Source organism: Chlorocebus sabaeus, chromosome X (genome assembly GCF_047675955.1).
Source record: "Chlorocebus sabaeus isolate Y175 chromosome X, mChlSab1.0.hap1, whole genome shotgun sequence".
Classification (NCBI taxonomy): Eukaryota; Metazoa; Chordata; class Mammalia; order Primates; family Cercopithecidae; genus Chlorocebus; species Chlorocebus sabaeus.
This window is the reverse complement of record NC_132933.1, coordinates 133,267,318-133,291,370: the sequence shown is the minus strand read 5'-3', so window position 1 is coordinate 133,291,370 and position 24,053 is coordinate 133,267,318. Positions and strand designations below refer to the sequence as shown.

Here is a 24,053-nt window from a genome sequence, read left to right as displayed (position 1 = left end):
TGATTCCATGCCCAGACACCATGATCAGATGGAAGGATCTGGGCCTCCCTTGGTCTGGGAAGGACAATCTGACAGGAGGCCAGCTTCCCCCTGCCCCTCCCTTCTACTCTTCCTCCTCTTTTGTACAAGAGAAAGCAGAAAACAGGAAAGGAGGGGCAGGAGGAAGAGAAGGTACACTCTGGCACCAATCCACTAAAGGACCAGGGGTTCTTCACCAGCAACCATGTACCATGCATGCTGTAAGGCCCCATGAAGGAGAAGCCTGGGACATGGGCTCTGCCTTCAAAGACTATAGGCTGTAAGTACAGCTGGAGAAGGGAGAGGGAATACCATCTGGGTGGCTTTGAGAAAGCCCACTGGGGCTGAGTCACTAGGCCATACTCGGATGACATTAACTCTTTGACAAACCCCATTTCTTTGCATGTGAAACCACCCATGAAACTAAATGTTCAAGACAGATAATGTTTAGGTAAATTTTTTTCATAAGACTGCTTATTAGAAGCACATATTTCTTTCTTTTGGAAGGCTAAAAAATAGGGAAATTATCAGGCATCCTCAGAAACTAGAAAAACAACAGTTCTTCTTATAGATGCACGTTTTCAAATAAGATGTCTTTTAAGATGATTCTAAATAAAAATCGGGGCCAGGGCTAAAGGTTAAAGGACATGATGAATAATAAAGAAAATGTTGACTAAGAACAGATTTTATGGACTGGGTTGTCAGAAGATGGAGGATAAGTAAGGTGAGTGGCCTCCTAAGAACTTGGTATAGGGAAGGCAGAGTTAAACCAGCAAAATTCAGCCATTGTGAGAATTGAGCAAGAGACTTCCTTCCTTGCAAAAGTTTGGAACCTGCAAAACTTGTGCTAAAAAAAAAAATCATAAAAGGCTGGGTTGGCACATGATTATAATGGAGAAAGTGGGAAATCTAACTGATTGCATCACAATGTGTCTGGAGATTGATGTGAACAGGAAGGGTCCAGTCAGTCATGAAAACAAAGACAAATGGAGACCAAAGGCAGTGGTGCAGTGCTCTTGGAAGCATTATCGAGGCGTAGTTGACTTGAACACATGGTTCCCTTGGCAGATCTTTCCCTTGGCAGATCTTTCCCTTTGGTGCATGAAGGGGCCTCAAGTGATACCTGCCAGACCCTTGGTAAGAACAACAAACTCCTCTTGTTGATTCCTTGCCCTCCTGGCAACCACTGGATAAACCTGGCTTCCGGTGGAACCCGGCTTCTAAGGAATTAGGCCCATAGCGGACAAAATGACCGGGGCAGGCAGACCTCTGTGTTCCAGACTGGCTGACATCTGAGTTCTTGTTGCGATGAGTAAGCTGGCTGCCTGCTACCTGATTAAGCCTCTGTGACTCAGCAAAGGCGAGCCTGCATCATAGTCACAGGGACATCTTCGAGGACAGGTTTCTGAGTCCCTGAGACTGAGCTCCCACTGAGGAGCATTCACTAGGGAAACGCCTATGGGAATCTTAGCAATGCCATCATTCCTCACTTGTACAAACACTGAAGAGCCCTCCAGATAAATGCATGGTAGATCAGTAATATCTTCTGGTGATTTGAACAATTTCTCTTAAAAGAACTGGAACCTGAGATTTACATTTTTTTTAAGACAGGGTCTCACTCTGTTGCCCAGGCTGAAGTGCACTGGCATGATCACAGCTCACTGCAGCCTCAAACTCCTGGGCCCAAGCGATCCCCCGAACTCAGCCTCCTGAATAGCTGGGACCCCAGGCATGTACCACCATGTCCAGCTAATTTTTCTTATTTTTGTAGAGGTGGGGTCTTGCTATGTTGCCCAGGTTGGTCTCAAACTCCTGGGCTCAAGCGATCTTCCCACCTTGGCCTCCTAAAGCGCTGGGATTACAGGCATGAACCACCACACCCAGCCACTTTCTTAAATAACACTATCTTTCAAAGTACCTATTCTAATTTTGTTCTTTTGTTAACGACAGTGAGCAGTTGTTTCTGCTGTTTTTGAGAGTCTAAGTTCCTCGTTAGCCTTCTGTAACAATGACACAGCACACACATTGCTTCATTAGAGCTCTCAGAATATTTAATCTTTCCGTTCTGGTATTCAATTTTACTGTCAAGGCCCAAAATAAACAGACAGCCATTGAATCTAGGTTCTCTTATAAATAGCTTACATAATTGCTCTAAAATATGCACCAAGAGATCAACAGATGCTCTTCTGGAATATCTTGAGGAAAAACCCCAAAGCATTTGTTACCCTGGTGAGGGAGAATCCACTAAGCACTCTCCGAAAGAAAGATGGCCAGGAATTCCAAAAGGCTTTGTAGTAACTACCTGAATTCACACCCTAGCAGAAAATATGTCAGCCTCATCAGAATGCTCTGGTGATGCCTACGGAGTCAAGAGGCCTGCTGTTGAATAAATGCCATTTGCTTCTGTCTACCCTAATCATCACAGATCGTCCTCTTTTCTGGGTGAATGACTGTAACCCCAGTCACTGGCAAGACAAGATGACATCTGCTGAAACCAGCGGCAGAATGTTTCAGACTCTGTCATTCACATAGTGCCTTCATGTTAATGATTCTAATCATCTTTACACTCTCAACTCAGCAAATGACAGCCCTAGCTCCAGTCACATTGTCACCAACTCACCAATACTCTGGGTGCAGCAATAAAGGCTGGTATAACAACCAATGTGAAGATGGTTGACTGGTTTTTATAGACCAGAGGAGATGGAAAAGGATGTTATACTTTGAATTTTCTAGAAGTTAAATGTTACGTCGTACAATCACTTTTCAGCTATAGGTATTACTTTGTCTAACAGGCATGACTATTGGGTTTTCTGCTTCATAGGGACAAGGTTAAAAGACCTATCAAAGAGATGGTGGCTGCTTGTCGGGGATTGGAGAGATGCCCATGGGGCCCCAGAGAGCATGCATGTCCCAAAGAGCATGCCATGCCCAGTCCACTCATCACTGACAACTTCACTCTCCCGGTGGAAGTGCTTCCCTTAATAGCTTATGTAACACAGAGCTTCTAGAAAAGTATACTATGGAGTAGCTCTCACTTGAGTGAATTTACTGCCCCCCCACCGCAAAACATGACTGGGAATTAGAAGGCATGCTTTACCCATTTGTTAAAAGAATGATCTAGATTTTACCCTAGTCTTCAAAACCCTATAGCCCATCACCACAAAAACGATAACAATGTGAGGTAATGCATATGGTAATTAGCTAGATTCAGTCATTCCACAATGTATATATACTTCAAAGCATCATGTTGTACACATTAAACACAATTTTATCTGTCAATTAAAAAAATATGTTGCTTCAATCAGAACCAATAAGGTGGCAAATGTCTGGTAGGATGGTATGCTTGCTAAGATTTCTTGGTCGAAGGGAGAGGAGTCACCATGAAGGTCTTGGCACCCAAGTGCTTCAGGATGTGCCTAGCTTTTACCAGCCTCACAAAGATAGGGGAGAAGCGGGGTACAGGCAGACTGGACAGCCCCCTTGCCTCCACTCACTTGGAGAGGCCTATATCAGGTGTCCTTTCAGAAGAGTCTGGCAGGTCTCCATGGCCCTAAACGCCAGACCTAACTGCTTAACTCTAAGCTCACAAGGACAGTACCCATGAGCATGCTTCACTTTCAATCAACCAGCACAGTGGCCAGCCCAGAGAAAGGACTCAATAAATACTGAATGAGTGAATGAAAATAAAACATTTGCCAGGCAGTAGATCCAGAAAAAAAAAAAAAAAAAAAAAAAAAAAGACAAATAACAAAGATTATGCCATTCTGTGCTCACATGTCTCTACCAATACATTTTCTAAGTTGCTAGATTTATTTTTAATGGCTATTTATCAAGGTTTTTAGACGCATTTGGATTCCCAGGGAAGCTCGCCAAGATACCAAGATAACTGTGTTGATTTGATCAGCTGGAGCAAAAAGAACCAGAGTCAGCCTTCTATCATTACTTCACAGTTTTAGCTAGAGCCTTCCTACCCTCGTGGTAAACAGCAATTATAAAGACTGGAACAGTTAATCTGTGTGAGGCATTTACCAACTACTAGGCACCATGTTTAAGAATTTATGTGCATCATCCCAGTAAATCTTCTCTCAACACGTTGACAAGGTAGGTACAATTATTCTCATGATTTTATGGATGAGAATGCAGAGGCTTGGAGACATTCAGTGACTCGGGTTTGGCTACAGAACAAGTAAGTGACAGAGCCAGGATTCAAACCCAGATCTATCTGATGCCACAGCCTAGGGTCACAACCACTGTACTCTTTGTAATGTTTGCCATCCTCATTCCTGCGTCCTACTATTTCAAAACATTTCCTATGCAGTCACTACTAAGTGTTTAGTATCTGTTCTTCTCAGTGACTGATTTTGTCAAATGAAAATCCTCTATTGCTACAGTCATCAATAAAAACATTTCAAGTGATTTTGCTTGGTGAAAATTTTCCTTATTGAATGATGAGCTCTTCTCTGTTGTGTGAATTTATTTCCCTCCTAAAATATGGGGGACGGGGGAGGAAACCAGAAGGTGGGTTGTCATCACTTAGAGAGATACCTGCTTCTATACCAGTGATTCCTATACTGTAATATGCAAACAAATCATCAGAGAACACTGTTAAGATGCATATTCTGATGCACCAGGTCTGGGGTGGGGTCTGCGCATTTCTAACAAGCTCTCAGGTGATGCTGCTGTTGCTGGCCCATGGATCTCACTTTAAGTATCAAGAATCTAGGAAACATTAGGAAACAGAATCTAGATTCTCTAGAACCCGAACTCAGACTCCAAGAGAGAATAACAGGTGTGGAAAAGAACATCCTTCACCTAAACAATACAAGAAAGAAAGCAATCAAAAAGCTTACAAAGTGTGGCTAACTTAGCCTTTAAACCAACCTAATGGTCTATGGGCCATAATCTTGGCAGGTGCCAATACCATCTAGCTTCTTAAGCAATTACATCCATTCATCAAAGCAGCACAAATTCCATTAAATGCTACTTTAGTATCCTTGGCAACGAAGCCACAAGCACTGTAGCTATCCTTCCCACACCTCAGCCCTACTGGAATGGTGCCATGGCAAGATCAGGCTCAGCACCATCCAGTAACAGAGTCCCCATGGGCATGAAGTGGGTGGAGGCTGGGAAAGGTGGGCAGAGGCCATGCAAAAGCCTGGGCAAAGAACCCTGAATATGGGATTGCTGCCCCCTTATACTGGAAAGTGCTTCTAACTTCCCAACATTTCTTATTACATCGTCAGCAGGGAAACAATACACCTGGAGTGAGGCAAACAGAGATGGAATGGCTGATTTAAACAGTGGCATGGTCAAATGGGCTCCCACAACAAAAGAGAAACTGTGGATGAGAGCTGTGTATATACTCATATACGGATATGTGTGGGTGTACTCACACATGTACACATATAGTGTAGAAAGATTAACAGGCCTCACCCTGCATCCTCAGCCTTACAATGTGCTTTTCAGCCACTTCCCCAACACCGGCTACTTTCCCACCCCCCAGGACCATGGTATGTGGGATGCTGCTGGCAGTCCACTTATCAAAAAGAGCACCCAAGGTTCTCACAGTTTATTTGGGTGCTGAATGTGCCAGTGCTGCAACGAGTGCTTTACACGCACTATCTTGTTTATGTATGCAACAACCCCAGAGTAGAGATCACTGTTGCCAGCTAACAGATGCATCCTATGATGAAACTTGTTACAGAGTATATGGCAGCCGAGGGCTCAGAATCTGGGCCTGTTGAATGTTCAAATGTCAGTGCTCTTCAACATTACACCAAACTTCCCCCATCCCAAGTCCCAACATGGGAGCCACAACTCCGCTGAAATCAAAGCCAGGGAGACTTACATTCCCTTCCTTTTCAAAGTCCGGTGGAAGTAACTTCACGAAGTTATCTGGGAACACGCCTCGTCTGCCGTTCAGCTCTCCTTCCCACCAGCCTACGTCGATGCAGTCCTAGAAAACAGGAGAACACAGAGTGAGAGATGGGGGAAAGCAGCCTCCAGAGGGGTCTAACACCCCTTTTCAAGAGAACAGAGGCCCTTTCCTGGAGGTCCGTGTTAATGAGACAATGGTTACCAAGTCAGCATAAACCCCAAAGTCAGAGGGGAAAACAAAAGCTTAAGTCCTCTTAGCATTGCCGGCCGGAACTCAAAACCCAGTGCTGCTTTTAGATGCACTGAATCAATAAGGTCTTCTTTTTTCTTTCTTTCTTTTTTTTTTGAGACAGGGTCTCACTCTGTCGCCCAGGCTGGAGTGCAGTGGTGCAGTCTCGGCTCCCTGCAACCTCCGCCTCCCAGGTTCAAGCGATTCCTCCATCTCAGCCTCTCAGCAGCTGGGATTACAGGCACGTGTCACAATGCCTGGCTAATTTTTGTATTTTTTGGCAGAGACAGGGTTTAAACATGTTGGCCAGGCTGGTCCTGAACTCCTGACCTCAGGTGATCCGCCCACCTTGGCCTCCCAAAGTGCTGAGATTATAGGCATGGGCCACTGCACCCAGCCTTTCTTTTTTAAGGATGGGAGAATACGTGTTTTCTTCATTTTAATTTTACTGAAATAAAAGTATTTTATTAACTGCAAATATGGCTTAGAAAATGTCACATGCACAAATGTCCTCTATGATTAGTCTGTCACAAAGCTTGTCAAAATTAAAAAAAGGCTTTGTGACAGCCAACCAGAAGAAAAATCATACTTTACACAAGCTCATTAATGCACTGCTCTCCTTCACCTTCTCCTTTGGATGTTGATGGCGCACAGTTGCCATCGTGAAAATCACTTCCTCCACCTCACAGGACACAATGTTGGCATCTGAAATGAATGCATAATGCTCTTCATTCTTCCAGAGTGAACTTGCTTCCCTTTGGATAATCTCTATTTTGTTCATTCATTCATCAAACAGTTATCAAGCATCTACTTTGTGCTGGACACTGAGCTAGGTGCTAGAGAAAGGACAATGAGCAAAAATGGCAAGAGCCTGGCCTTTTTCATGAGCCTAATGGCCTCGTGATTCTCCTGGGCACACAACCTCATGCCACAAAACCACTTCTAGTCTTTCCCATTTTCAACTAGTTGGAAGTCCCATTTGCTGGAGTTTTATCATATGTCTCACATTTGTACTCTGAGTCCATTTCTACTTCTACCACCGGATCCAGGACTTACCCAGCCTACTGTAAACCTCCTCACTTGGGCAATGCTTCCTGCCTAGTATATGTATAATATACACACCACTGTCAAATATGAAATTCCTTGAATAAAATCTCTATAATCAGTAAATCTCCATCCCACTTCAGGCATCCTGACCCTGCACCTGCTTTTTGTCCTATAGCAGACTTCCAAGTTGTGATCAACAACTTCCAGCTAAAGCCCAAAATGAGCAAAGGCTTTCCAAAATACAAACAAAAAACCCCGCTGGTAACACAGAAGGAAAGCAAGAAGGTGATAGAGAAAGGGAGGAGATCATGTTCAGGGCCCATGGAGAGCCCATGGTCTCCATGACACCAGTGGGATTAGAAAAGGGCTCAAGCACCAGATGTGCGGCTGGTTCAAGGCCTTGCTGCAGGGCCCTGGGAGAGCCATGGCTTGTATGGCTCATTTGTACCTTGTTAGATCATACATTCCAGCAAGGTGAGGGAACACATCTGATTTTTCACCATTATACCCCTAGCCATGTACACAATGCCTCATATAATAAGTATCTGTAGAATCAATGCAGACTCTTTCTAGCCCTGAGAGTTCTGCAATCTCCTGCAGTCCAATACTTGAATTACTGTAGAACAGGATGGCCTCTATCTGCCTAAACTCATAGGGATTCTCTATAAGTTAGCATAAGGCCCACCTCAGATGGGAAGTAACTCATCATCACCTTCCACTGTCCCAGTGGTATGTTATAAAGATAAGCTGACCCCTTAGAAGAGAGTGCAGATTTTGGAAATCAGTCCTTAGTTACAGACCATAAATTCTAGCCCCAAGCAACAACAAAAAAACAAAGACCCTTGAAGCATCAAGTTCAGATTTACCCAGAACAAAACAAGAGTCCAAAAGTCTTTCAACATGAAAAGATGCTTATCTTTCTGGAAAAATGACAGTGAGAAGTCTAAGTAGATAGTCTGGTCCTGCCCATGTCACATCACCCCCTGAAAACTAGCATCAGTCTCCAAAGAAGGGACTTGTGAACAGGAGTGGTGGCAGGATTTGGTGGCTCCTGAGGTTCTTCTGACCCTAGGATGTTACGAACATCATCAATGATACCAGAAAAACTTACGAAGGGAGCTGGGAGTAGAATTTCTTTGACCCTAATTCTTGGAATTAGGTTTCTTCAAAACTCAACTTGAAACTCACCTTTAAGAAACTGACTATGATGAATGCCTTTTCTTTTCTCTAATGCTCAGTACAGTGTTAATTTGCACTTAATGATACTCAACTCAACAAACATCTATTAAATGCAAAATATATTTAAGCTCTGTGAGCATCAAACCTTAAACACACAGATATAGAGAACATGATCTCTAACCCCAGGGAGCTTAGAGATGTATGGGAAAGACAGACATACAATATTATGCAAGGTCCTTTGGGTAACAGGTATCAAATAAGTGCTCTAGTACCAAAAGAGGAGAGAACCATTAACAGTTTTTGCAATAATCTGAAATCTTTTCATGTGCGAATGGTTTGCTTAGGTGAAGACTGGTCTTCCTTTCACATTCATTTCAGGTCATCTGATACAGAACTATGCCCACAAAAAGCATTCAAAAAAACTATCTTTTTTTTTTTTTTTTTTGTGGGGAGACAGAATTACACTCTCATTATCTAGGCTGCAATGCAGTGGCATGATCTCGGCTCACTGCTTGACTTCTTGGGGTTCAAGCGATCCTCCCACCTCAGCCTCCTGAGTAGCTGAGACTACAGGCACATGCCACCATGCCTGGCTAATTTTCCATATTTTTAGTAGAGATGGGGTTTCATCATGTTGCCCAGGCTGGTCTTGAACTCCTGGGCTCAAGGGATCCATCTGCCTCAGCCTCCCAAAGTGCTGATATTACAGATGTGAGCTACCACACCTGGCCTCAAACTTTCTAAACAGTGTAAATCCATGCTTCATCTTAGTCTTACGCAAATAATAACCCAAGAACCTTTTTTGCTTCACATGTGAGAAAACAATACAGAAAATGTTAATAAGCAAAAGCCCATCCAGAATAACTTTTTTGTTGTTGTTGCTGTTGGGTTTTTTTTGGTTTGTTTGTTTGTTTTGAGATGGAGTCTCACTCTGTCGCCCAGGCTGGAGCGCAGTGGCGTGATCTCGGCTCACCGCAACCTCCGCTTCCCTGGTTCAAGCAATTCTCCTGCCTCAGCCTCCCAAGTAGCTGGGATTACAGGCATATACTGCCACACCCACTAATTTTTATATTTTTAGTAGAGACAGGGTTTCACCATGTTGGCCAGGCTGGTCTCGAACTCCTGGCCTCAGGTGATTCGCCACCTCGGCCTCCCAAAGTGCTGGGATTATAGGCGTGAGCCACCGAGCCCCGCCCAGAATAAATTTAGAACCCATACACTTCTGCGGGAGAAAACGGTATATAATGACATTGTATGTCTCATATTTCCCCTTAGTGATGACTGGCTTGGATGACCCATCTACATTCCGCTTCTTAAGGAAAACACTAACAATGCTACTCATTGCATAATTCAAAGAAGAGAAGGAAAGCATGAAGGGAGAACACAATATGTCTAATTGTTCTGATTGGTACAAGAATAAACACAAAGCCCATGGATGAGATAAGCACAGTCAAAAGAGAAAACTGCCAGTGTAATTTAGTGCTACTAGCAGAAGCAAAAAAAACAAAAACAAAACAAAACAACAACAAACAACAAAAACAAACAAACAAACAAAAAACAAGAAAAAATGCCAAGAAAAGGAGTCTGCTATAGGACAGAAAGTAGGCACAGGGTCAGGATGCCTGGAGTGGGATAGAGATTTACAGAGAAGCAAGGCATTTTTTTTTCCCCCAGCAATACAAGCTAATTTAAGGGAAATAGGAATAATTTTGACAGCAAAATGAGAAGTGAAAATAAGTTCCTCTTCAACAAACCAGACAAAAGAACTAACCTTTTGATGGCAGAGATGGAGAGACTTGTATGAGGGCTATGTTTTCAGAAGTATAAAATAGCAGCAAATTCTATTTATTTGTTTGTTTGAGACAGAGTCTGCCTCTGTTGCCCAGACTGGAGTGCAATGACATGATCTCAGCTCACTGCAACCTCTGTCTCCCAGGTTCAAGCGATTCTCCTGCATCAGCCTCCCCAAGTAGCTGGGATTACAGCCGCCTGCCACCACGCCTGGCTAATTTTTTTGTATTTTTAGTAGAGATGAGGTTTCATCAACAGGGTTTCACCATGTTGGCCAGGCTGGTCTTGAACTCCAGAACTCAGGTGATTGCCCCACCTCCGCCTCCCGAAGTGCTGGAATTACAGGCGTGAGCCACAGCACCTGGCTTCAATTTATTTATTGAGAATCTAAAATGGCTGTCAAACCTGGCTGCACATTTAGAATCACCTGGGAATTTAAAAAAGTGCCAATGGCTGGGCTAGACTCCTAAAATGTGCAGGATAGGAGAGGAATCCAGGGGAGAAAAGAAAACCATCATGTCCTTGTGGGGCTCCCAAGCTCAGAGTCTAGTGGGAGAGGCAGACACAGTGAATCGGAATGGCACAGAAACACTGGCAGAAGTGCTAGGCTGAATTTACAAACAAGTGGGACCAAGACAAGCTGGGCAGCCAGGAAGCAGAGAACAAGGGCAAGAACTGAGGTAATGAGAAAGGTCAAGGGCAGACTTGCTGAGCGTAAAGGAAGAGAAGAGGGAGAGAGGCAAGTTGTGCTCACGGAAGAGAATATACAGGAATTAGAGCTTGGAACAAAGTCCGCCCCTCCAACATCTACTGAACAGTGATATGAGGCATGAGGCAAGACAGCACCCACTGAGTGACAGGGGCAGAAAGGAGGGGCAGGTGATCAACCACTTGTGAGACCTGACTGCCATCAGGGTGGAAGTGGATGTCCCCAAGGAAGACGGTAGGAGTTGAGTGAAGGCAGGACAGTGAGGCTATAGCTGACCACTGAGGAGAGAGGTAATGTGGCCCAAGTACTATAATTTGTTTCCAAATCCGGGGTGCCCTTAATAAATTACACCAGGACCCCAGGCATAACTCAGATGACAGTCACCTTCATGGAGTTTTAGACTCTAATACGAATGAGAAAGGGCATTGTAGGCAGGTGAGGGGATGAACTCTGAATGAGGTGGGAGGTAGAAATGAGAAAAGGAGCAGCATGTAGATGAAGCTTCCAGAAAGCTGCTGTTTAGACATAAGCTCTATTAGCATGAACTCAGCGGAAAGTCGACCTAAACTCTTAGCAAGAATAAGGAAAGAAATCATATTGCTGACATATCATTTTTACGCTTTCAAACTCAAGTCCTTAAAATGGCCAAAATGGTTTCTCTATGCCTCAACAGCAGGGAGATATTAGGGTAACATATACTTTTCCCTATAAAATGCAAATGACGTTTTTCCTTCTAAGGAATGAATGAATAGAGCATTAGGTGTTCTGTAGTCCAGCCTCTATGCTCTGCTCCATCTCAGGTTATCTACTCTCTCCTAGCACACTGCTTATAACAGGGAACTCACTTTGTCACAAGGGAGCCACTCCTTATTTTGCCTGATATGTTCAAGTGGAACTCAGAGAGAGGTGGAACAAAGCAAGCATGGGCCATGTGACATTTAAGCTGTTCACTAGTGACGAAAGCTCCCTGGATCTCGGTTTCTTATCACATGTGAAAATCTTTGCAAAGTATAAAGAGTGACACAAGAGCTGGTTGTTGTTATTGTCATCATTGTGATTATATGGCCTGGTCCGAATCCCTGAGGGATAATGTGACCAGGAGAGCTGCTTAATTACACTCATGTGCATTTGTCACGTGACCCAGCACTATCCTCGAGTGCCAAGGAGCCACTCCTAGTCCTTGCTGCCTCGGGTGAAACCCCCTGGCAGCAGCTCACACACTTGGAGGGGGGCCAAGGGGAGGGATGCCAAGGCCCCGGGGTGTGTCTGAGGAAGGAGGCCTTGCCCAGACTTCAGTATCGGGCCTCAGTCTGTTCAATCTTGCCAGCATGGCCCCGTGTAACCTGGCCGAAGCACTCTACACAGCTGACAGCAACTCCCTGACATACAAGCTGTGGGCACAGAGAGGGCCACGTGAGACCTGGTGGGTCTACCTCTAGTCTAGGCACTTTAAATCTGTACAAAAGACAAACTTGCCACCTAGCTTGTACATTGGTTAACAGAATGAGCTACAATCTCATCTTGGGCTGTTTTGTCAAGAGTACAAAGCCACATACTAGATGAGTGGCTCTCACACCTGGCTGCACATTTAGAATCACCTGGGAATTTAAAAGAAAATGGTGATGCCTGGGCCAGACTCCATACCCAATAAATCACAGTTTGGGGGTGGGGAATGGGCACAGGAAATCAGTGCTTTTACGATGGCCCTAGGTTTTTCCAGTGTGTAGACTGAGAATCAGTGATTTAAGATGGGCGCTTCTCACGCTTCAACGTGCATGCTTCTCACTTAGGGATCTTGTAAAAATGCCAATTCAGATTTAGTAGGTCTGGGGCAAGTCTGAGATTCTGCATTTCTAAGAGGTTCCCAGGTGATGCCAATGCTGCTACTCCGTGGACCATACTTTGAGTCACAAGGTTCCTGAAAACAAAAAGCTCCTTGAAAAGGATTCTTATCTTCGCACCTTTGTCTCCATCTAATTCCTGCCATAGTGCCCAGAACATATCAATTCTGAATAAATGTTGACTGAATAGATGAACAGCCCAATCTTCCTCCAGACTGTTGTTCCACTTCTCTCCACTTTCAAACATCAGAAGTGAGGTCAAACTGAACAAGGGGGAAGCAGGTATAGAATTACTACACAAAGGAAGTTTCATCTATATGATCAGGCTTTACCTGCCGATCTGTTCTGAATTTATTATTTATTCAGAATTGTGGCAAAAACTTTAAAATTACCCCAAAAAGGTAGGCCACATTTTCTCAGGCACTGTAAGTGTCTTCTTTGAGTTCAAACGGGAACATGCAGCTTAGAAACAGACATTTCAAACCAAAAACTGAAAACATGAAAATGGGTTCACCACTTGATGCAAACGAAAAAGAAATGTATTCTGCTCAGTCACTTCTGGTGGTCAGCTGCCTCCAGGCTCCCCAGTCCCAATTTCCCAGAAGTTATCCAGCATGGCTGTTCTTCATGACCTTCTCTGATGACTGATATATCATTTGAGGAGAAAGTGAGTGTTGGACGATTTGGGTGAGGCTGTTAAGTGAGCCTCAGCATGCCCCCAGGGGGCCTCTCACCCTCAGCATCCACCAGGCGTATGGAAACAGACATTTAATATGTGATAATGAACGCCTTCTGCATGGAGCGTGGGGGTGGGGGCTATTGAGCGAAAGTTCCATGGAAGCCGGAGCCCAGCAGCACTCATCTCTGCCTCTGCTTGTTAACACCTCCCCAAGAGATGCAATTATTCTGCATGGCTGGGATTTCTGCTCAGAATTTTCTACATCCCCATAAATCAGTTACTAAAGGAGGCTCAGTCACATATCATGGTTTATAAGGTAACAGGAAAAAACGAGGACTACACTGACTACTATTCAGTGTCAGAAGCAATGCCTGGCAGAACACAATTAAAGAGAGAAGCCCGAGGAGACAGTTGTAGGGACAAGCTCACTCAAGAAAACACTACATTCCAAATGCCAACATCACAGGATAGCTGAGGCTTAGGCAGTCATTCACTCTTTTTTTTTTTTTTTTTTTGAGACAGGGCCTCACTGTGTTGCCCAGGCTAGAGTGCAGTGGCACGATCATGGCTCACTGCAGCCTTTAACCTCTCAGGCTCAAGCAATCCTTCCACTCAGTCTCTCAAGTAGCCAAGACTACAGGCACACGCCACCATGCATGGCTAATTTTTAAATTTTTTGTAGAGATGGGGTCTTACCATGTTGCCCAGGCTAGTCGCAAATTCCTAAACTCAAGTGATCTGCCCACCTCAGCTCTCCAAAGTGCTGAGATTACAGGTGTGAGCCACAACCCCTGACTGGCAGTCACTCACTTTTTGTAATACAATGAAGTCATGACCCAGAGTTGAACTACTTACAAAAAATTAGCAGGCAACAACCTACAGGCTTTGCTATACCAACTTTTGCTTTTTTTGTTTTACATAATGTATAACTAGTAACAAAAAATTGGGTGGATAACACACAAAAAAACAGTAAACACATTTCCTCTTGGGCATGCCAATATTAACTGAAGCAGGTATCAATGCCTGAAAACAGTACTCAGAAACACCCCAATGTCTTCTCCAAGCCACCTCATATTTTCCTGCTTCTTCATAGATCTAGTCATTTGTGATTATATTATCTCAATGACTGTGCATGCTATGTTGTTGAAAGACTGGATTTTGTTGTCTTCCCTGCAAGAGTGTTGAGTTCTGCTACGGTAGGCAAGTTACTTGCAGGTCAGCTTGACCGGTCAAGGCTTGATTTTTAGGCTTTGTTACAATGGGTCTAGGGTAGTGCTGTTCCTGTGGCCAGCTTTTCTGGGTTCTCAACTGGATGCCAGAAGTGTTTAGCACCTCGTGTTTTTCTACTCTGCTTAGCTAGAACTCTAACATCTCCCATTACTGGTGGGATATCCACTCAGCTCACAGCCCCTCCAAGTTCTTATTTTCTGCCAGGCCTAGTGGAGTCTTGCCCTACTGATGCCTGGCTTAGTATTTGGCCAAAGCATCTAGATCTATACATTTCTGTCACTCTTTCCTTGTGTAGCTCATTCTTTTGCAGTTCCCTGCCCTGAAAATTTGAGCCATCCCAGCAGTCCTGAATTACAACTTGTTTCCTCTATCCAATAAATGAGTTTGCTGCTCTTTGTTTGGGCTCCACTGCCCTGTGCTGCAATTTAGAAAGTGCCTCTAGGCAAAAAGCCAGGGTTGATGTAAAACTCACTTTTATGCTTCCCTTGTCTCCAGGATCACATCCTTGTGATATGTATTGTCCAATGCCTAAAAACAGACACTTCGTATGTTTTGGCCAATGTTAGAGTTGTCTATGGCAGGAAGAAAAGTCTAATTACCCTTTACTCCATCGTAGCTGCAACCCCAAGTTGTATACTCCCTCAAAAAGACTGTTTCTTTAATTAGACTGGACTTTTTCATTCTAGATATAATAGAACTTTCAGCTCTATCTTTAAAAGTCTGAGCTATTTCAAGGTCTAATTCCCAAAAGAAGTCCTAGAGAAAGAATGTGTGAAATGAAGATACATACAAGGGTTTTTAATTATCCTGGAGTTTCCTTTGCCAGTCATATGTTCCTTTCTCTAACAAGGAAGGTGAAGTATTCCCTAAGGTAAAGTAGAGCCACTGCTGAACATCTTTATATAGAAGGATAAATACATGCAGTAAGTTAGTGCCACCTAGCTTTTTTCGGATAATGGCACACACATAAAATAGTAGTATTTTTATGACATACTGCTGGAGGCCAAAGGTTGTTGAAGACCATCAGCTCAGAGGGGTGATTCCAGCCACCTAAGGCCCTTCCCATCCACCCAGGAGAGCTGAAGAAATCACTCCCCTACCCTCATAGCACATAGATTAGGAAATGCTACAGAAGTAACCTTTGAGTTCAGATGTCATTAAGAAATGAAAAAAAAAAACAAAACCTTAAATCAAATCTCAGTCCCCAGTAAGAGAACAGGACTTCCACAGGCATTCAATATCACAAAGGCAGGGATCAGGAAGGCCCATGGGGATTTTCATAGAAGATAACCAAGGGCAGAGGCCCTAAAGGCCTCTGTGTGCACAGTCTGTTTTCCTTTTAGAAAAAGATGTTTCTAGGGCCGGGCGCGGTGGCTCATGTCTGAAATTCAAGCGCTTTGGGAGGCCAAGGCGGGTGGATCACGAGGTCAGGAGTTCAGGACCAGCCTGACCAACATGGTGAAACCGCGTCTCTACTAAAAATACAAAAATTAGCTGGGCGTGGTGGCACACACAAGCAATCCCAGCTACTCAGGAGCCTGAGGTAGAAGAATCGCTTGAACCCAGGAGATGGAGGTTGCAGTGAGCCGAGATCGTGCCACTGTACTCCAGCCTGGGTGACAGAGCAAGACTCCGTTTCAAAAAAAAAAGAAAAAGAAAAAAATGTTTCTATCTGGAGCCTCTTCAGAGAACAGCACCCAACAGATGCTGCCATGTTGGCCCAACTCCAGGGTGACCATTCATATTTGGTACTTCCTAGAGTTGTGGAACATGGGTATATAGTTTGTACACAAAAAATACATCAGAATTATTTATTGATTTCATAATTTCCTTTGCAACATATGCAAGCTTAAGTCTTCTAAAAAATGTTTATGCTTTAGCCTTTTTTCTAATTGTGGAATGAAGGAACTTCTATTCCCATAAGTCCACTTCAAGGGTCAGTAATCGGCTGGGCACAGTGGTTCACGCCTGTAATCCCAGCACTTTGGGAGGCTGAGGTGGGTGGATCACTTGAGTCTAGGAGTTTGAGACCAACCTGGACAACATAGCAAAACCCCATTTCTACAAAAAATTAGCCAGATGTGGTGGTATGCCTGTAGTCCCACATACTTGGGAGGCTGAGGTGGGAGAATCACCTGAGCCCAGAAGGTCAAGGCTGCAGTGAGCTGTGATCACACCACCACACTCCAGCCTGGGTGACAAGAGTGAGACCCTGCCTTTAAGAAAAAAAAAAAAAAAAAAAAAAAAATCGGGCAGGAGCAGTGGCTCATGCCTGTAATCCCAGCACTTTGGGAGGCCAAGGAGGGCAGATCACCTGAGGTCAGGAGTTTGAGACCAGCCTGGCCAACATGGCAAAACCCCATCTCTACTAAAAATACAAAAATTAGCTGGATGTGGTGGCGGGTACCTGTAATCCCAGCTACTCGGGAGGCTGAGGCAGGAGAATTGCTTGAACCCAGGAGGCAGAGGTTGCAGTGAGCTGAGATCATGCCACTGCACTCCAGCCTGGGCAACAGAGCCAGACTCTGTCTCAAAACAACAACAACAAAACAAAACAAAACAAATCCAAAAAACAAAAAAACACAGTAATCATGTGAAAAGGAGATCCTTATATAGACAGGACCTTCCCAATGTCCTCGTAAGATGGCTTTAAGTTATTCCAAGAGATGTTAACTATATATAAGGGCAGGTGAACAAGTCATACACAAAATACAAATTATTAAGGTAGTACTTTCACATTTTTTTCCTGTTCATTTAAATATAATCAAGTATGTGGTTGGGTGCAGTGGCTCACACCTGAAATCCCAACACTTTGGGAGGCCAAGGCAGGCGGATCACTTGAGCTCAGGAGTTTGAGACTAGCCTGGCCAACATAGTGAAACTCCATCTCCACTAAAAGTATAAAAATTAGCCGGGTGTGGTGGCACATGCCTGTAATCCCAGCTACTTGAAAAGCTGAGGCACGAGAATCACATGAACCCAGGAGGCAGAAGTTGCAGTGAACCGAGATGGTGCCACTGTACTCTAGCCTGGGCGACAGAGTGAGACTTCATCTCAAGGAAAAATAATAATAATAATAAATAAAATTAAAAATAAATAAATAAATATAATCAAGAATGTAAACTTATATAACAACATTTTCACAGAAACTTCTCATTTTGTGGGAAAGTTGCTAGGGACCTTGCTAGGTCATTTACATTGAGATGACCACTTAATCTGAAATCTTAAAAGCTATTTCTAATAGCACCTTCAGCTCATCCATAGCACATTGCTGAATATACAGTCTACTCCTCCAGGATCTGCATCCTATAGCTGAGTTTTTACCTTCATTTATGGTTTAGAGAACTGCACTGACTCTGCATCTAAATACACGCTTTTCTTTCATTAAAAGGATGGTAGATACGAGAGAAAATCATTTTGCTTCACTGGTAGATAGTGGCGTTCATAAATCATTTTTTATTATTATGTTTTAAGAGATTTTCTTAGCTCCTGCACTACTTCTAAGAGATAAAAAGAAAGCTTTAAAAAAAGAGAAGGTGGTATTCTTCACTCCACAGATAAGGACTGGGAAGGAACAGGAGGTGAAGGGCATAGCCATGATCATTTTGAAGGTCAAGAACATTGAAGCCAGCTGCAGCAACTATTAGTAAATTTCTAAATTCCTATCTTCTACTTCCATTCTTCACCAGACAAATCCACACTTCTTTTAAGAAATTCTTCTACTAGGAAAACATATTTCTTAGCCTGAAAACTTGTTTGGTGCCTTTTAATCTATACTTAGCTGATTTAGCTTCTAGGCCTGTGCAGTGAGTAAAAAATACAATTCCCAAGTCAAATCCAGGCCCTTGGGCTGCTCAGCTGAGTCCAGAACAGACCGGTGGAGTATGGCTCTGTCTGTCTGCCACCATGGGGGAGAAAGGGCACGGGGCAGGAAAAGGCTCCAATGTGAAAGATCCATGTATTACAAGAGGTATTCCCAGGAAGACTCAGAATGAAACCAAGGTCCTTCAAATCCACGCAATTACGTAGTAGGCAATTACTTACTAAACAGTGGGGCTTAGATGGCCTTGTAGGAAAAATAGACTAGCCAATAACATTCTCTCAAGAGTGTCTTTGCAGAGCAAGTTTTCAATTTTGCTGAAGTTCTATTTGGCAACTTTTTTCTTTTATGGACTGTGTTTTTGGTATCATGTCTAACAACTCTTTTCTCCTGTCTTTAATAAATAACTTTTGAAGTTTTATCTTTTACGTGTAGATCTATGGTCCATTTTGAGTTGATTTTCAGGTTGGGTTGGGTTTTTTTTTTTTTTTTTTTTTGCCTATGGGTGCCCAATTTGCCAATACCATTTCTTGAAAAGATTATCCTCTCTTAAATTGTCTTTGTATCTTTGTTGAAAATTAATTGGCTGGATTTTTTTATGAGTCTATTTCCAGATATTCTATTTCAAGGGCCAACAAACTACAGCCCACGGGCCAAATCTAACCTGGCACCTATTTCTCTATGGTCCACAAACTAAGAATAGTTTTTACATTTTTGAATGTTTTTTAAAAATCAAAAGAAGAAGATTATTTCAAGAAATATGAAAATTATATGACATTCAAATGTAAGTGTCCATAAATAAAGTTTCATTGGAACTCTGCTATACCCATTCATTTACTTCTATGGCTGCTTTTGCTCTTAAATGGCCGAATTGAGTAATTGTGACAAAGAATGCACAACCCACAAAGCCTGAAATATTTACTCCCTGGCCCTTTACAGAAATTTGCCAAACCCTGGTCTAGGATATGAGGATCCTTATACGTATCCATGCAGAACCTCAGGGAATCTCTCAATGCCACTATAAAAAAAATACTGTAAAGATAGAAGCTTTAAATAGAAACACTGAAAGCCCTGAGGAAGGCAGAAAAAGAATGCATTTAATAGCTGGCTACCATTTCCAACTAGAAATAAAATATAAAAGCCTTAATCAAAACTATTCTTAAAAGGACAAATTTTACTGCACTATACAATTAACTATAAAATGAGAAAATTTTAAGTCTAGGATCTCCATGAGTCGTAAACTAAGAAAAAATATTTGTAATATGAAGATGACAGGTTAATGTCATGAATATAAGGTATTTTTATAAAAATCAATTGGAAAGGATGCATAAAATGTTTGAGCTTGGTAATCATTTTTTAAAATGCAGAATTAGAGCCCAAATCACATTAGCAGAGATGAAAAAGAATGATAATATCCAGGGATGACAAGAATAGGGAAATATATTTGCACGCACTCCTGTGAGGAGACTAAATTGGCACAATCTTTCAGGATGTATCCTCAATATGCCCTCAAAATGTACCAATACAGTGTTACATTGAGCAATTTATCATCAGGAAATAGTAACTGCTAACATTTATGTAGCAGCTATTAGGACCCAGGCTTTCTAAGTACTTTACCTACTTTATCTCATTTAATCTTCACAACACCAGGATGTAGGTACTATTATTACTCTCATTTCACAGATGTGAAAACTGATGCACACAGAGATGAGTAACCTGCCAAGGTATCACAGCTAGGAGAAGTGGCAGAAACGTGCACAAAGACTGTTAAACAGGGTGATGACTATGTGCAACATGGTCTAACACAAATTAAAACTGGAAACAAACTAAGCAAAAAAGAGGATTGTTAAGGGCCAGGCCCAGTGGCTCACGCCTGTAATCCCAGCACTTTGGGAGGCCAAGGCGGATGGATCACTTGAGGTCAGGAGTCTGAAATCAGCCTGGCCAACATGGCGAAACCCCATCTCTACTAAAAATACAAAAATTAGCTGGGTGTGGTGGTGCAGGCCTGTAGTCCAGCTAATCAGGAGGCTGAGGCACAAGAATCACTTGAACCCAGGAGGCGGAGGTGGCAGGGAGCCGAGATCATGCCACTGCACTCAAGCTTGGGCAACAGAGTAAGACTCTGTCTCAAAAAAAAAAAAAAAAAAAAAAAAAAAAGAGGATTTTGGTACTCTCTCCATACATTAGGATTCAGGATGCTAAGAAGTCATTTACCCATGCTGCCAAGGATAATCATGATGTATTTTAGACAAAGAGGGTTATTACAAAATAGTGTATATAATATGATCCTATTTTTATTTTAAACTATAATTATGTGCACATATGGAAAAAGTCTGAAAGAAAAATTGCTAAAATATTAAGAGGTATGTGAAGGTGGTAAGGTCACCAATAATTTTGATTTTTCTTTGTATTTATTTGTCTGTTTTTCTCATTTTTTTCCCAAGAGTAGGTGTTATTTATACAGTTCTAAAGTACTACTTAAAAGTGTATCCCGCCAGGCGTGGTGGCTTATGCCCGTAATCCCAGCACTTTGGGAGGCCCAGGTGGGCAGATCACCCAAGGTCAGGAGTTCAAAACCAGCCTGGCCAACATGGTGAAACCCCATCTCTACAAAAATACAAAAATTAGTCAGGCATGATGGCAGTTGCCTGTAATCCCAGCTACTCGGGAGGCTGAGGCGGGAGAATCACTTGAACCTGGGAGGCGGAGGTTGCAGTGAGCCAAGATCACGCCATTGCACTCCAGCCTAGGCGACAGAGTGAGACTCCATCTCAAAAAACAAACAAACAAAAAAGTGTATCCCATGCCACTTTCATCTCAGAAGCCGTGTATTTTAATAAAATGCAAATATGAACGCAAAGAGCTTTGAGATACTGAACAAGACAGGAGTTACACAACTATAATACATTACTTTCATCCTAAGAAAAGCTAAAATAAATAATGAAAAGGAATTTCAGGGGAAGTACTGACCTTAATTTCAGGACAGTTCAATATACCAAGAAAGAACATTCAGTTACCAGACATTTGTCTTTTCATCTTCTTCTAATAACTTGTCATAGCAATAACTATGATTTAACCTTTAAAAAAAAATTGTGTGTGTAAAGACAGAGTCTCTCGCTATGTTGCCCAAGCTGGTCTCAAACTCCTTGGCTCAAGCGATCCTTCTACCTCAGCCTCCCCAAAGTGTTGGGATTACAGGCGTGAGCCACTACACCCAGCCCTATGATTTAACCTTTATGTTTCCAAAGCACTTTTAGACACAACATGTCATTTAAGTCTCAGAACACTGCTATCAGAGTAAATACAAATAGAAAGGGTGGAGACAGAAACAGAAAAAAAGGGGGAATTTCTCTAATTCCTTAAGATACCTACAGATTTTTTTTCTGTGTGTTGCAGAGGGGAAAAAAAAACTGTCCCAAGATGGGGGATTACTGATGTCCTGCCATTTAAGCACAGCATTCTGCAGAGATATGACAATTATGTTGAACAAACACAGGATCTCTTTAGACAGTTTTATATAATTTGTGTAGGCATATGAACCTGGGAATTTACATCAGCCGCAAACTTATCTGTCCATGATACAAAGGAAAAATCTATAATAATGGTCATCAAAATGTTGGGGTGGCATTTCATCGACTGTCTACTGGTAAACTAAAAAGATATTTTCTCCCACCCCAAGCCCTATGTTTACCATCCTCAACTAATTTAAAACTATGTCTGTGTGATGGTAATGATTCTTCTCACTGGTCCCAGTGTACTGGCTACTTATAAAAGAAAGATGAAACAGTAACAAATTGTATTCCCTCGGATTTCAAATGCTCTGAGGAGGGGATACATTGTGACTTCTGTCTAGAATAAGGACATAAGCAGTCTAACAAGATAGGCCATGCTGCAAGAAATACATTCTATGACATAAATGACTCATTTGCTCAACACTGACATTTTCCAAATGTCTATAAACCCAGATGATCCCAGACCTATGCTTAACTTCTTCATTCACTCATAAAACATGTCCATCTAATGGGTCTGTCAGCATGTCATCATCTTCAGGGTGACACCTGCTAATTTACTCCTCACCCTTGGAACCACATTTAATCCTACCACTTGAGCTCCGCTAAAAGCTTCAGCAGTTCAGAGAGAAAGGGTCAGGGCCAGCAATCGATTTAGCTGATCGGCTTTCTTCCTACCAAGCTAAGGATCTTGCTTGAGATTCCTAAGGCCACTTCTCTTTGTGAAGGCAACCTTATTTCCCTGTGGGGTGGGAAGCAAGGAATTCTGAAAACATTTTTCTCATGAATACATGTTTCATTTCATTAATGAATTAATGGGAGGGAGGCAGGAAGAGGAAATAAACATTAGAACAAACAAAATAACAGAGTTGATCACAGAATGTCTTAGGAAGGACCTCAGGACTCCCGCTTGCCTTTTTTTTTTTTTTTCCCACGACAGCAAGTGGAAAGCTAAGTGGCAGCCAGGCTGGGAAGAAAAGAGGAAGGCAAAATACTCTGGGCATAGGAAGAAACTGGAAGAAAGCAGTTAGGGAGGTGGGCCTCAGGCATAAAAAGAACCAATGTCAACCCTGAGCTGAACTCATCATTCCCTCTGCATGGACCATCATTTCACTCCTTTAGAGGTGACAATGGACTCATACAGTCATAGATTATCCAGAAACCACCACAGTGATGTCCTGACCCTAACAGATTGGAAACATAGATTTCAAAATGCAAGCATCAGCAACAAAGGATGGGGTGATGGCATGGTAATATTGTTTTCCTGGTAAGTAACAATGATAATGTCATTACCTTAAAAAGGAAACTCCACAGACACTTGCCCTGGATATCCAGTAACAATGAGGACTCTCAATGAGTAGACAAGAGTCACCTCTGGGAGTGACTCAGCCGCACAGGAAACACGAACTCCACCCACAGTTAGCACCTTGTCCAGCCCCCAAGTTCCAAGAGCACTTGGCCCAGGGTCAGCAGACGCCTCTGACCTGGCTCAGACACTGACTTGCTGGGAGTCCCTCGGGAAAGCTGCTTCAGCACTCTGGGCCTCTGCTCCTCCTCTGTAATCTGGAGAGAACACACATGGTCCCACCTAATTCTCAGGGTTGCTATGAAGATTAGGGGAGATGCTGAGCTCCGGGCAGACTCCTGAGGAAAGGGGAATGGTGATGATGGTCCTGGGCTCTTGCTGCCAGTGGTCCAGAATCCTGTACTGGGAAGCTGTGGTCCTGGAGAAAGATCTAGCTATTATTAAGTTAATTAAATGTTCAACTGTTGTCTGGGACAGGAGGGAGGAAAACATGTTGAGGTGGAGATGAAAGGAGCGGTTCTAACTGTGCCCTCACAGCATGTCTAACTCCAAATACTTAGGGTCCCTACAAAGAAGCAAAATTCCTGTTTTGAATTTTTGGTTCACCATTGTATCCCAGCATTTTGCACAGCTCCTGGCACACCACAAATATTCTTCAATGTATGAATGAATGAATGAATGAATGAGCGAACGAATGTTGTGAAGGGAAGAGGACAGGGTGCAAATTAAAATCGCTGTCAATAATCTTCAGTGGATAATCCTTACGGACCAAGGAAAGATGACTGTACTACTGTGTTGGGGATGCCACTAACTGT

General features: G+C 42.9%; 1 protein-coding gene across 6 annotated transcripts in view; it reads right to left on the bottom strand.

Annotated features, from left to right (window-relative positions):
• SH3KBP1 (SH3 domain containing kinase binding protein 1) overlaps window positions 1-24,053 on the bottom strand; it is a 355,677-nt gene that overhangs the window by 71,001 nt on the left and 260,623 nt on the right. For all 6 annotated transcript variants that reach the window (XM_007991227.3, XM_007991229.3, XM_037986385.2 and 3 more), the window contains one exon: window positions 5,867-5,974. In XM_007991227.3, the coding sequence (XP_007989418.1) occupies window positions 5,867-5,974 (108 nt within the window). The remainder of the gene's footprint in view (window positions 1-5,866; window positions 5,975-24,053) is intronic.